Source organism: Molothrus ater, chromosome 20 (genome assembly GCF_012460135.2).
Source record: "Molothrus ater isolate BHLD 08-10-18 breed brown headed cowbird chromosome 20, BPBGC_Mater_1.1, whole genome shotgun sequence".
Taxonomy (NCBI): domain Eukaryota; kingdom Metazoa; phylum Chordata; class Aves; order Passeriformes; family Icteridae; genus Molothrus; species Molothrus ater.
The window spans coordinates 7,526,430-7,540,516 of record NC_050497.2 but is presented as its reverse complement, the minus strand read 5'-3'; the positions used below and the strand labels follow the sequence as shown (position 1 = coordinate 7,540,516).

Here is a 14,087-nt window from a genome sequence, read left to right as displayed (position 1 = left end):
GTTGAAGCATTTCCAGCCCATCCTGGATTGTCACTGCTACCTGCAGATTGTTGCTGTGCATCAAGCAGGAGAGCATCCCTGCAGCTCAGGAGCACAGGAGTGAAACAACATTGTGTGTGTGTGTGTGTGCGTGCAAGGAAATGTTGCCTTTGACTGGGAGCAGCTTTCCCTGCAGGGACAAGAACACAGTGTAGGACTGATATGGGAAAAACTGGGTTTTATGAAAGCTGTGGGGCAGAAATACCCTAAAATATCATGTACAGACTTGCACTGAAGGCCTTCAGTGCTGGCTGAGAGCAGGGAGGTGTGGAAGGGCTGTGCTCAGTGCTGCCTTCTCTCAGAGCCCTGCTCTTGTGTGTTTGCAGCGCAGCGATGGCCCCTACGCGCTCGTGCTCGTCCCAACCAGGGAGGTAGGTGGCTTTTCCTTCCTCAGTCTGTCTGAACACTGATTTTTGGGGAGGTAGGTGGCTTTTCCTTCCTCAGTCTGTCTGAACAGTGATTTTTGGGGAGGTAGGTGGCTTTTCCTTCCTCAGTCTGTCTGAACACTGATTTTTGGGGAGGTGGGTGGCTTTTCCTTCCTCAGTCTGTCTGAACATTGATTTTTGGGGAGGTAGGTGGCTTTTCTTTCCTCAGTCTGTCTGAACACTGATTTTTGGGGAGGTGGGTGGCTTTTCCTTCCTCAGTCTGTCTGAACACTGATTTTTGGGGAGGTGGGTGTGAGTCCACCAGAGCTCCTCACGTCAGAAAACACTCTCAGATCACTCTCCTTTTGCTCAGACCTTGCCCTCACAAAACGTGTTGTCATTTTTGTTCAGTGCCAACCAGAGTAAGAAAGGAGTTTCTCAGTTCTCCTCCTGCTGTTGGAAATCTTTGTGGAGGCTGCAGAACCTCTCTGGCTCAGTGCAGGGGGAATGAGTAAAACCAATGAATTCAGCTTTGCAAATGTGTAGCTTTATACAAGTATTTCATTTTCAAAGCTATTTATTCAAATCCATAAGTGAATGCTGAAGCTGAGGCCTCCATGAGTTGGTTTCTCCACTGAACTCTTCAATTTAATTTATATTATTTGCAATTGCAAAGGCAGTGTCAGAAAAGATTATCAACCTTTTTTATTTTTGTTTGGTATGTCAAATGATAATAACTTCCATGTGGAGAATTGATTGCAGGTTTCTCATTTGGGTCCAATATTTTATGCAGCCTGCAATACAATATCTGCTCTGTTACCTGAAAGGAGAAGGCTCTGAAGCTATTTAAATTTTTACAGCAACAACTTACAGCCTCTTTAGGATGCCATGTGAATACTAAGCATGGAGGAAACTGTGTGTAAACTCATTTAAAGGGCTGCCATTGAGAGTACTTAGGAAGATAATTTGTGATTACAATTGATATTACTTTGTAATGGAACAATAACCTTCCTTGAGAAAAGAAATGCAGAAATATCCAGTGGCACAATCACTCCATGGGTCAGGTGAGGAACTGTGAGGGCTGCCAGAAGAGAATTGACCTATGTGTTTCCTTTTCATGGTGATTTTTTCCCAGAATTTTTATAATTTTCTCTTTTATTCTTCCTCTGGAGCAAAATCTTCTGTGCCTGTAGTTTGTTTTCTCCCCAGGGCATTCACATAAGCCAGCAGAAGTCTCTCTTGTCCTGAGAGCTGGCTCGTGGAGCTGAGCCAATGGAGAGGTTTTTGAGCAGGTCAAAATACAATAAAAGAGAGATTGTTCAAGAGAAAAAAAATTAATAAGCAGCTTCTAAAAGAAAAACTAAGGATGCATTTAGAATTCTGATATACATAACTAGATTAATTTACAGATTTTTGAGCCATAGGGATTTGTAATCCAGCTTTTTAGTCCAGAGAGCCTTTGTCAGAGCTCATTGTCTTTTGTTGATTTCCATAGCTTGCACTCCAAAGTTTTGATACAATCCAGAAACTACTTAAGGTAAGAATTCAATGCTCTGTGTTCTTATTCTTATAAGGAGCCAAACAACTTCAGTTCCTGTGAATTCAGCTGGAGGTTTAAGGAAATCCAGCACCTGGCAAGATGCATGGTCCTTAAAGATAAATGTGTTTAAGTGTGTGATTTCCCTATGGCATGTTTTAAATTATTACATGAGCAATTAAGTGATTAATTATGGCACCCTAGTTGCACATGTGCTGATAAACAAGCACAGTTGATTTTCACAGCCATTTGTTTGTAGAAATACCTTTCATTGTCTCAGGCTGAGTTATGAATGGAAACTCTGGTGGTGACAAGGACCGTTTTACTGAAACTAATACTGGCCAGATGGGTTTCAGATGGGGAGCAGGACTTGGGGAACTGCTTTGCCAGCTGAATGACTGGAGAAATGAGAAGGCTTTTAAAATCATTAAATGATAGTGCTTTCCTTGTAATTGAGGCAGAGTATCTTACCATTGGGCTGGAAGGTATTTAAATCATTTATTTATCTGATCCATATTTCCACCCCCTCTTCATTTTTCTTTGGAATAATAGGGTACTTCCTCATTATTTATAAGTCTTATAAATTTATAAGTCTTGAAAAGGGACTTTTAAGTCTTTTTTTTAGTGCTGGAGTTGTGATCACATCACGTGCATGCTGCTGTCAGCCCCATCCTCTCTCTTTTTGCCAAGAAACATAATTTTTGTTTAGGCTTTGTCTTGTTATTAAGAAGAATCATTGCTGGTCTTGGTTTTCTTTTCTGTAGCCATTTACCTGGATTGTGCCTGGAGTGCTAATGGGGGGAGAAAAGAGAAAATCAGAAAAAGCCAGGTAGGAAACCAACTTTTTAAATTGTATTTTGGGTCCTTCTGCTCTACAGACTCTTTATCTACTACTCTTCTTTGGAGTGTTTTTCTTACTGGGAGGGAGGATGGTGAGCTTGGATCAAGCTGTGATCCCCTGGATCTTACACAGGCACAGTGGCTGGGGCAGCAGGAAACATTCACTTCCCCCAGCTGAATCTATTTCTAAAATGTTGATGAGCCTTCTGAGAAGATGAGCTCTTGTGTCAGTATTTTTTTTCCCTCTTCTGACAAACACCTGTATTTGCTTACCACCAACTGTATTTGTTATGGGGGAAATTGCTTTCTGGAAAAGAGATTTCCTGGTGTTAAAAAATCCTTTCTTTCCCCTTTTCAAGAATTGAATTGTAAGCTGGTAATCCAAAATGGAATTTTCATTTCTCTCTATATAATCATACACAAAAAGAAGTTTACTCTTGACAGTAAAACAAGTTCTCAATTAGAAAAGAAAACCTAGCTGGGGTGTTAGATTTTTTTTTTATATTATTAATATTTCTTTCCACTCTGTCCTTAGCACGGAGTGTGCCTCTGAGTACCAGAGATGATCAAAGATAAATTTTAGCTGGGCAAAACAAATCAGTTTTTGTCAGTGAGAAAGTGCTGTTCCTGATTTTACTGTGGCATTTTTCCCCTCTGTAGGTTCCACTTCCTTACTCTGGGTCCTAGTCCAGCTAACCTTCATGGGGTTGTTTTTTCTTTCGTTTCTTTCTCTTACCTGGGTTTTATTTTTTGTTTTTAAATCTGCACAGGTTAAGGAAAGGGATAAATATCCTCATCTCCACCCCTGGCCGCCTGGTTGATCACATCAGGTCCACGCAGTGTATTCATTTCCGTCGCACTCAGTGGCTGATCATTGATGAAGCAGACAGGTAAACTCCCAAGTGTTCAGATATGGAGAATTTTTACAATACCCTCTGCATCATAATTCACTAAATATCTTTTTAAATTATGAGAGGGTGTGATTTTAATCCATTCATGCTCAGTGGCCACGGCCAAGCACCAGATGTCTGGGATTAGGACAAAGTACCCACTTTGGACAGATTGGTGGACAATTGTTTATTGCAAAGATGTCATGCAGTATTAAGACTTTCTCCTTCTACAGCACCTTTAACCATCTCTGCTGTTTCTGTAGGATCCTGGACCTGGGCTTTGAGAAGGATGTGGCTGTGATACTCAATGCTTTAAATGCTGAGAGAGAGACACGTCAGAATGTGCTGCTCTCAGCCACCCTCACCGAAGGTGGGTTATGGACAGATGGGGGCTCTTGTAGCTGAATAATGCTGCAGAATACTTGGTTGAGTCTGCCTCTATTACAGCCCAGTCTGAAGCCCTTTGCAGGAGTGGAATTAATTTCCTGTTAATTTCTGTTAATTTCTTTGCCTTACAGCACTTCCTTTGTTACTGGAATTTCTGTCAGTGTGTGTACTTCCATGGTCTCCATGTATGTCTCCCCAAATTCCATAGCAAAGTCACTATGAACCTGAAATTTCATTTGTTTGCTTTACAAATGCAGAATTAAGGCAAAAAGCTAATTGCAAGGGAGCTGTTGTATGCTTTGCTCTGTACCACACAAGCAGTCATCTGCTGAGGCAGGAACTGAGCCAGGGCTCCTGACTCCTGCACTCTTGACAGAGTGAAGATCTGCTGGGATTTTCCCACACACACATTTAAAAGTAGGCCTGCCAAATGCTGTCTGTCCATAAAGACACTCATGTACTGTAAAATAGCACAGTCAGCTGCAGTAGTGTCTTGTCAATGTTCTGGTGGAGTCCATAGAGCTAAGCCTGGTAAGCCTTAGAAAGGCTGAGGTTTGTGAGGGGGTGCTGTCAGTGTCTGAGGGTGACTCACTGGGTTCTTGCCCTCCACTCCTTTTCACTGGAATTGTGTTAATTGTTTTTTTCTGTGAGTGCATCATCCCAGGCCAGACTGGGCCTCACATGTCTCTCATTTCTGTGGTTTAGGAGTGACACGCCTGGCTGATATCAGCTTGAATGACCCTGTCAGCATTTCCATAGCAGATGAAATCCAGAATGTGCCTAAACCAACATCACAAACAGATAGGAAGGCAAGCAGTTCATCAAACTGCATGGACCAGGAAAACTTTGCTGTTCCAGAGACACTCCAGCAGTATGTCATGATGGTCCCCAGCAAACTGAGGCTTGTCACCTTAGCAGCTTTTATCCTGCAGAAATGCAAGGTGAGACTCTGTTTGCATTTATATTACTAAGTAGCCTTTTGCCCTTTCCAACTCCTTTATCTGTTCCTCTGTTGAGGATAGCATGGATTAGATCCAGGGCTTTGAAGTGCATCTTGAACCACAAGAGAGCTGAGGTGCTGTTGTGTCTTTCATGCTGGCAGAGAGATCCCTGTGCAGCGTGTACTCATTCTTCTGTTGCGAGCTCTCTGTTTGGTGTCAGACTCTGTAATCCTTTCCCACATAATTATATCTCCAGATATAATTATGAAAGATCCACCTGATCTTTTCATGATCTGGGAATTGGGAGAGGCCTTTGCAAGTGGTCATGTGCAATTCTCTTGTTGTTGCAGTTTGAAAAGCGTCACAAGATGATCATCTTTTTCTCCAGCTGTGAACAAGTGGAGTTCTACCACGAGCTCCTTGCAAAGGTCCTTTCAGGAGGGCCAGAGTCAGAACAACCTGGACGTTCACCCCTCTCCTCTGTGAGCTTACATTTTCTACGTCTGCACGGCGACATGGAACAGGAAGTAAGGACTCTCAAAATGTCAGGATCTGCAGTTTTATTCCTTTTTCCCCATTATTTATTATGTGGCTATTTTTGGGGAGGAGGGCAGAAGAGAAGACAGAGGGTCATTTCACCTCTAGGGGCCTCAGTCTTCCATCTGCTAATGAGAATAAGGATATTGTCCCATTTCTGGAAAGTACTTTGATAGCTGTATCTGAAAAACACACCTGAAGAAGCAAATGTGTTATTTCAGCAGGCAGAGCAGCCATTCTCTATTCCCAGTGGATGCACTAAACCATTTATGTCTCTGTGTTTCTCTCTCATGCAGTCAAGACAGACTTAATGCCAAAGGAAAACCTTATCCAAGCCCCAAAACATTATTACTGTTGTAATAATAAGTTGTCCCCATTAAATGAGGCTGGAGCAGTTTGGCTTTGGTTTTGAAGAGCAGTGTCTTGACAGACTGCTGTTTTCCCTGGGATGGAATAATAGCATTGTAACAGTGATTACCCCAAAATAGTTTTGGACCTATTGGAGAGGTTGGACCTTGCTACAGAGGGCTGAGAGGCCAGGAGGGGAGTGTCAGATGAACTGTCACTGCAGAGTTTCTCTCAATAGCTGAGAGACCTCCCTTGGAAGTTCAGGCCCAGATCCTGCCCTTGGTCTGTGATGGAGAGAGCTGCTGCTCTACTCTGAGCTGCACAGCAGAGATGGTAAATGAATAGAGCTCTTCTGATGAAGCAAGAGGTGAAGAGCCATTGTTTTTCTCACTCATTCTCATCCTGTGGAGACCAGAAACATGTGCTTTGCTGTCCCTGCAGTCTGGCCTTTCCTCAACCTGCCTGCCTGAGCAAGTGAGCAGGCCTGGTCTGGCCCAACTCTACCCTGACCAGCTGTTAAGCCAACAGAACACCACTAAGTAGCTGGCACCAGGGGAAGGGTTTTGCCTTTTTAGTACCCAGTGTGTAATTAGTGCTTGATGTCTTCAAATTAAGAGCATTAATGGAGCTAAATTGTGGATCCCATATGGTACTGCTGAGCACGGCTGCTGTCATTGTCAACAAGATACAGCGTGCTCTCTTCTTTAATTTTTGTCAGCAGAGGGTTCAGTGTGTCAGCAAGGCCCAAGTTTCCCTTCCTTTCTAGAACAGCACCTCTAGCTGGGAGTCAAGTGTGTAAGGTTTCTTCTCTATCATCAATGTAACACTTAGTTCCTAGCCAGAACTCCAGGGAAAGGCTTGAAATGTGGAAATAAGGATATTTTGGAAGGCAAGCAGGAAAGGGAGTGTAGGTGCAGAGGTGGTATTGGCAAGTGAAGACCAAGTTCTGCTGAGAACTTTGGTTATTGGTGCTCAGAGATAGCAAATATCATTGTGATGTAATGTGAGTTGTAGAGTCAGTTTTTGTGGCTTTCATCAAGAAAAAAACACACCCCAAAGCTGTTAGTTACAATAACTGGAATGTGCTTGAGAGGTTAGGGGACCGACCAGGCAGGAGGCTTTTGAGGGGAGCTGAGGGGCTGTACTGGGTTCCTGCAGTTCCCTTCAATGGCTCAGAGACTGCTGGGGGGTAATTTGGGATCTGGGTGCTGTGGATGGCCCTGCCCGTGGGGCTGAGCTCATGTAAGGAGTGGGGGCTGCAGGAGTTGTGATGGTGCAGAGCAGAGATGGGGACAAGGCTGGGGAGCACCTGCCTCTGACCTTGGTGGAAGGAGCAGCCTCAGTCCCAGTGTCACCAGTCCCATTGGTGTCTCCTTTCCCCTTGGGCAGGGATTTCTGGCCGTCTCTCCTGCCCTGTTACTTTGAAGCCTTGTCCCACAGCAGTTCACTGTGCAGCTGAGCATCCCTGACACTCAGTAATTCCAGAGTCAGAGCAGTGGCTGTGTGCATGCCCCATTGGGCACATGATGAGGCTGATCTCTTGTGATGTGATTATATCACTGTGTCAACAAAATGGGCTTATCCTGCCCATCGTGTGACTGGACAGACAGCAGTGAACATGTCCAGCTTTGCTTGTTTCCACAAAAGCCTGTCTTGCCCATAAAGTGTGCCAGTGCTTCTGTTGGTGCTGCCTAATCCTTTGTGGATCCCCTCTCCATGTCAAACAGTTTCTGTTTGCTGGCACACACAGGCTCTGTTTCTGTGCAAACCACGGAGGTGTTGGCTGCTCTGATTTGCCCAAATGCATCCAGGCTTCCCCAGACACTGCCCTCCTACCTGGGACCACACCTGTGTGCCACAGATTTTTCCATTTGCAGGAAGAGTCTGACTGGCACTTGTGAGGCCAATTCCTTTGCTTTTGGATCTTTACACGATCCTAGTGAACGAGACACAGTTACATTGTTACCTTAGCTAATTTGCTTTGTGTTTGATTGTAATGTGCATAAGCAGTCTTTTAATTCTTCCTTTTCAATCTTCTAGGAAAGGACAGAGGTCTTCCAGGAGTTCCTAAAATCCAAGACTGGCATCTTGCTTTGCACTGTGAGTAACTTGGAGTCCCTTTGCAGCTCCACACTAAAGGGCCTGTCTGATCCCTAAGGGTAACCAGAGGAATTGGCACTGAGCTCTAATTCCAGCTCACCATCTGACCTTGAGGAAAGTCATCTCCTTTTTCTGCATCTCACATGTTCAGTAAGAACTGGGGCCTTCTTTGCAAGCTATTAACATGATCTTCTGCTGAGTTACCATATACAGGAAGAATGGATGTCTCATATTAGAGGCCACCAAGTATTTTGCTTGGTCTTATGTCTGGAAAAATCTGTTCCTTTGAAGCTGGAACCTTGCCCCCTACATGCAGCCAGTAGAATGCAATCCTGATTTGTAGTGTGTCCTGGCACTGCCAGGGAAACTGGATGGAATGTGGTTATTTCCCATCTTAATAACTACCCCAAGGTTAAAAACAACCACCTGCAGAGGTGGGAAGGGGAGCCCAACCAGAGAAGGAAAAGCACATGCTCTGCTGCTGCCTTGTGCCCTTCAAGCTCCTTCCAAGGGTGCTGAGGGTGAAATTCTTGTCCTCTGCTGAAGTTTGCTGGCACCCTTGGGTTGTGGTGGCACCTTTGCCTCTCGCTCCTGACCTGCCAGGGGCACAGGCTGCTGCAGTGGTGCAGAAGGCTGCACGATTTGCTCTCTAATAGTGGCAGCTGTTGATCTGAAAACGTGTGAATCTTGGCGATTTCTACCCACTGCAAACTTGTAAATTACAGCGATCGGGAGTAATTAGAGCTGAGAAACCCTCTCCAGCTCTGAAATGACTCCTGTTCTTGCTGCACGTTATTCTTAAAGGAAACCAGTTGCAATTTTTTCAGAGTGTGGGGAGCTGAATTCTTTTCTTTTTCTGCCCACAGCTCAAGCTACGAGTGCCATGTGTATAGGAGTGCTTGATTTAGCATTGCCAAATTATTTATTATGTCACCTGTAAAATTCTACTTGTTATCTTCTGGTCCTGCTTTGTGTGTACAGCCTTTCAGTGATTTGATCAAGGTCAAAATGCATCTTTGCAGTGCATAAGTGGAACTGTAACTTGGTTCCCTTGTATACTTGAGTGTCAGAACTAGGGAGGAGAGTAGAGCTTAAACCGTTCAGTGGCGTAGATTGATTTGAAGATAAAAAGTGTTTGGTAAATTCTGAAAAATAAATAGCTAAACTTTGTTATCCTTGATGCACATAACTGAGAAATGTCAGGTCATATCTTGTTTTTGAAATTCCAATTTAATGGGTTTGGAAGGAAGGTAAATGCTCAAATTTAGACAAAGAAAGAGGAAGCAAAACAATTGCAATCACTAGGCTAGCAATTCCTGGGTGAGAAGGTTTGAAGGGAAAATGCAGCCTGTGACAGGAAAAATCTGTCAGGAAATGAGCAACTGTTGACAAGGTAGGAAGAATTTGGATGAAGAAATCTCAGTGGATGGGATTCCCCTCTTGAGACACTGGAGATGTGTTTTGATTTCCTGCTGTGCCACAGACAGGTGAACGTGGAATTGGGGTGACAAGGCAAATAGCCACATGTCAGTTGAGCAGCAATAGCTGTGGGTTTGCTCCTGATCTGTCACAAATGGGAGGTAATGGTCATAAATGTGAGATAATATGGAGTAACCTGGATTGCCATGATGAGGGTGGTGTAAGGTAACACATTTACTGTAACCCTCCTCCTCTTCAATCTAAGCTGCTTTGCATTTCCTGCAAGGCAGGGATGCAGCTCCTGCCGGTGCCGGTGACTCTGCCTCAGCTGGCACACGGTCAGCACGTTAAGCACAGTGAGCTGTGTGTCTTGAGTCCAAAATCTCCCTGTGCTTCAGCTCCCCATCTGTAAAATGGGGAAAGTAGCACAGTTCCATCTTACAGAGATGTTGGGAGGACAAATGCATTGAAAGCAGGAGGTGGCCTGTTACCACAGTAATGGGGACCATATGGACACCTTAATATAGAGATACACTTTGCACCAGTCCCACATTACAGGTGCCTCCCCAACGCAGATGTCCAAAGGGCAGCCAGGCTCTGTGACCACCTCCTGCCTCTAAGGGCATTGCTTTTTCTGACACTCTTCTCCATATCAGCAAAAAAAAAAAAAAAAAAGAATTCTGCAGAAAGGTGGTTCTGTTCTCTTCACTGTGAAATCGTGTTTTGTGCCCACAAAATTTTGAAACCTGGCTCACAAAAGAGCAACACAAATAATGTTGCTGTCCTTCCCTTGTCCCTTATGCCATGTTCTCCACCCATCTTTCCGCTCTAGTAAGCAATGGGACCTGCTGTTCCTTTTATTAATTTGCTCTATGTCATATGTATATTAATATAGCCCATAAAATATTTTTGCCAGACAATATAAGCTGGCAGACAAGAAAATAAAAGGGCCATGTATCTCAGAGGGTCTCGTCCAGATTTATTTCTCTCTCCTTCACTGAAAGTTCTTTGCGGCTTCCTTTGGGATGTGCCTTTTAAACAAGTTCATCTCTTCCAGGGAGGGAGGAAAGATCATTTGGAGATTGTTTGCTGTTTACTCAGTCACGCTAACTCATCTTGCCAGTTTTCTGGCGGCCCCAGCCAAGAGCTTTCGCCTCTGACAGCTTCTGTGCTCTCCCCTTCCTCCTCTGATTACGCAGCCCAATCTGTCACCCTGCCGACGGGGGTCTCTACCCTGCTGATGGCTTTCCACACTCGGCTGTAATGACTTTTGGCAGGCCGGGAAGGCGCGAGAGCTTCTTCCCCAGCTTGGAGAGCCGTTAGGCCCTCTCTGCCTGTTAGCTAAAGCACTTTGTGAGGTTCTTTGGTAAATAAATGAGTCATTTTAATCCAACTGACAGCCTGGCACCTGAGCAAGCTGCCTTCCATCTGTACTTCTAGGCCTCATGTAGGCAGCCAATTGTCAAGCTCAGGGCCTTCAAGACCTCACCATTGAGTGTCTTTCAAAAGCAACTTTAGCAATTTCCTTTGCCCTAATTAGATTGTGTGAGAGGGACTGAGCAAACCAAGGCCCCTGCAAAACTTCAGTGGCCCTGTTGGTTCTGATCTTCTGCAGTGACAGGACTCGCTTTCAGTGTGACCTTTTTGCCCTCCATTCCCTGGCACCCACCCCTTGTACCCCATTCTCTGGATCCACCCCTGTACCCCCTAACCACAAGCCCAGGCTGGTAACATGAATTGTTCAAAGCAGAAATTTCAGCTTTTATAGCATCCCTCAGGTGGATTTCCTTGATCCTGTGCCCTTGTGTGCCTTGTAGTTGGGATCAGGGCAGGAACGTGGTTAAGGCTTCAGGTTATCATTTAAAATGGCACTGGTGTAGGTTTGCTTTTGGTTTTTTGCTCCATGAGATGGTCACTGAAGAATTGGCCCTTCCATTGCCCATGGAAAGGAGGCAGCAGCCACCTGCCAAGGTGTCATATCCTTGATTTCCCTGTAATTAAGGAATGGTAGTGTGAGGTCACACATAGAAGGGGCAGTGCCATCTGAGGCAGTGGAAAAGAGGGAGAGTGGTACATTGGAAATCTCTTGGGCTTCTTGAAAGAGTATTGGCAGCAGGTTAGTGCTTCTGTGTGTGGAATAAATGTAAAACTGGATTGGTGTTGTTTGAGCTGTGTTCTCTCTCCTGGAAAGGTGACCCACAAATATTTTTCTAAAATTCTGAGAAGGTGAAACTCATGGGCCCTGCCAGCAGAGGAAAGCAAATCAACTCAAACTTTTTACCCTAGTCCTACCTTGCTGCTCTCTACCAGGGTCTTTGAGGAAAAGGAGCTTGAGGAGACACAGGTGGACTGATACTGAGGAATCTTTGAGAGTTTGCAAAACACTCCAATTACCAGTAAATCCCAAAAGACTTGTGAAAGAGAGCCAAGGGAAACCCCAGGAGAGTAGCTGCTGCTGTGTGTCAGTAACAACTGAGTGGAGTTGGTGGCACTGTGAAAGCAATCATGAATGCAAGGCTGGTGATGGGAGAAAGCCTTCTCTAAAATGTCCTCCCTGGCTGTTGATGAGGCTTTTAGTGAACCTTTTCAGCTTGGGCAAATGCACATGAAAATTCTGACTGTGGCACTGATTTTTCCAAGCTGAGATGTTGAGAAAATTATCTTGGAAAAGTAGGGAAAGAATCTGGGTGGATGAGAGGGATGGCTCCTGCCCGTGCTGTCCACTCCTCATATTAGAGGTGCTCCAGACCACAGGGCTGTCTTGGTTGTTGGTTTATTTTGGGGAAACTGCCCTATGCCAAGGTCAGAGCCTCTGCTCAGACAGCCTTTCCTCAGCTGCTGAGTGTGAGGAAGAGCACAGGAAGGGAAAAGACCAAAGCCTTGTCAGCTTTGGTGGAAGAACAGAGCCAGCCAGCTCGGAATCAGCCGTCAGCGCTCCCGTCTGATCGTGCTGCAGAGTTTATAGTCTTGTTATCCTGGTAACTGCTGTACACGCTTCCCAGCTCCCCTTGATTTATTTTCTCCAACCTCCTTTAAATGGCTTTTTGTACATCTGTTCATTCTGACTCTGGGAACAAGTCACTCCTTAATGAGCGTGTTGGAGCGCGAGCGTGCGTTATTTCGGAGTGGGCGCTGTGGAAAGTGGCTCCTCTTTTACTGCACTTGGAGCCACAAAACAGCCTGGTTAGTGCTTATGGGAAGGCCTTTGCTGCCAAAACATCAGCTTCCCATTCTTTTAACGTGTGTGGGAGTTGCATGAAAACACTTCAGTGGGTGGCTGACACATTTTTAGTACATTAAGCTCCTGCTTACGTCCTTAATATATTCTATTTTGCAACTAGCTAAAAGATACATGTGTTGCAAAACATTTCCTAACAGAGTTAAATCTGCACACCTGCTCTGCTATTGCGCCTGGTGAATGTAAAATCCAAGGAGTATGTGAGGACATTACTAATGAAGAGAAAATCAAGAAGGGAGATTGAAATGTGTTTGCGCTCTCTGGTTTGGATGGCATTTAAACTCTCTTTTCTCTCAGAAGGGGGTATGTTTTTGGAGATATCTGGCTGTGGATAACTAAAGGGTCTCATTCAAGTCCTTCTCCAAGTTGATGGTGTTTTTCACCAGCTGGCACATCAGATAACACCTTGACAGCAGCTTCAGACTCTTTTCTTCGTAGCTGCATTTTGTTTCTCCAAATCAAAGCCAGACTGGTGCAAATCTAAGGCATAGCTGAAGTCCCCTCTCCTCAAGCTGTGCTCCAGCTTCCTGCAGATTCTGCTAAATTGTTTATTTGCCTTTTATTTTAGGGCCAGATGACCTGCAAGTCATCTGCTCCTCAACTTCAGACCATCGCCTAGGAAACAACTAATTATTTGTAGGTAGAGATCAGTATATCTTTGGACATTCCACCCAAGGCCAGGGATTCTTGACCATTGGCCTTTTATTTTTTTTTTCCTTTTTCATCATAAGCAGCCTGATTTTAGTACTTAGATTTGCTGTGGATAAAGGTGTGCTCAGAACTAGTGCTGCCTTTCAGAGATTTAATTCTCCCTCTCTGTGTTTGGGTAGTAGGTGCTCATGAGCAGATCTCTTTTCATCAGTGAAAGAAACTGAAGAACCAAAGGTATCACTAGCATTTACACAGTGGATTCTCTCAGATATAATGCCAAGGGGCTGTAGCAAAATGCTGTAATTCAACACCACCATCCTGAAATAGGTGTTTGTGTCCTCCAGGCTTTGGGCCATAGTAGTGGATCATTTTTGATTGCATTTTTGATTGCATTGCATTTTTGACTGCCAACAATCCTTATATTTTAAACCCTCAGTGTTATTTCTGACCTTCAGTCCATCTCTCCCCAAATTAGACACTTAAAATTCCTACTTACATAGCTAGCTGCTTTCAGATATAGTTTCCATCCCAGAAGACTCCTCACTCTGCTGATACCTCCAAAGGGTTTTTACTAAAGTGATTTCCTTATTCATTTTAAAGGATGTAGCAGCACGGGGGCTGGACCTGCCTCAAGTGACCTGGATTGTACAGGTGGGTTTGCTCTGTGTGTCTGTGTGTGTCAAGTGCAGCCTTGCTCAGATTAAATCCCTTCCCAGTCCATAACCTTCCTGCAGTTTGCTGGTCTTGGTGCTGATGCCTGCAGGTGGGGGAGACCCACAAGTTCCTGACTGCAGG

General features: G+C 44.7%; 1 protein-coding gene across 3 annotated transcripts in view; it reads left to right on the top strand.

The window, feature by feature from the left end:
• The window catches only part of DDX31 (DEAD-box helicase 31), a 44,390-nt gene that overhangs the window by 2,042 nt on the left and 28,261 nt on the right, over positions 1–14,087 (top strand). For all 3 annotated transcript variants that reach the window (XR_008508738.1, XM_036394280.2, XM_054516912.1), the window contains 9 exons: positions 366–410; positions 1,900–1,941; positions 2,706–2,770; positions 3,552–3,671; positions 3,935–4,041; positions 4,764–4,999; positions 5,350–5,526; positions 7,925–7,984; positions 13,893–13,943. Coding sequence is in view for 2 of the 3 variants with exons in the window: in XM_036394280.2 (XP_036250173.2) it covers positions 366–410; positions 1,900–1,941; positions 2,706–2,770; positions 3,552–3,671; positions 3,935–4,041; positions 4,764–4,999; positions 5,350–5,526; positions 7,925–7,984; positions 13,893–13,943 (903 nt within the window). In the remaining variant the exon portion in view is untranslated. The remainder of the gene's footprint in view (positions 1–365; positions 411–1,899; positions 1,942–2,705; positions 2,771–3,551; positions 3,672–3,934; positions 4,042–4,763; positions 5,000–5,349; positions 5,527–7,924; positions 7,985–13,892; positions 13,944–14,087) is intronic.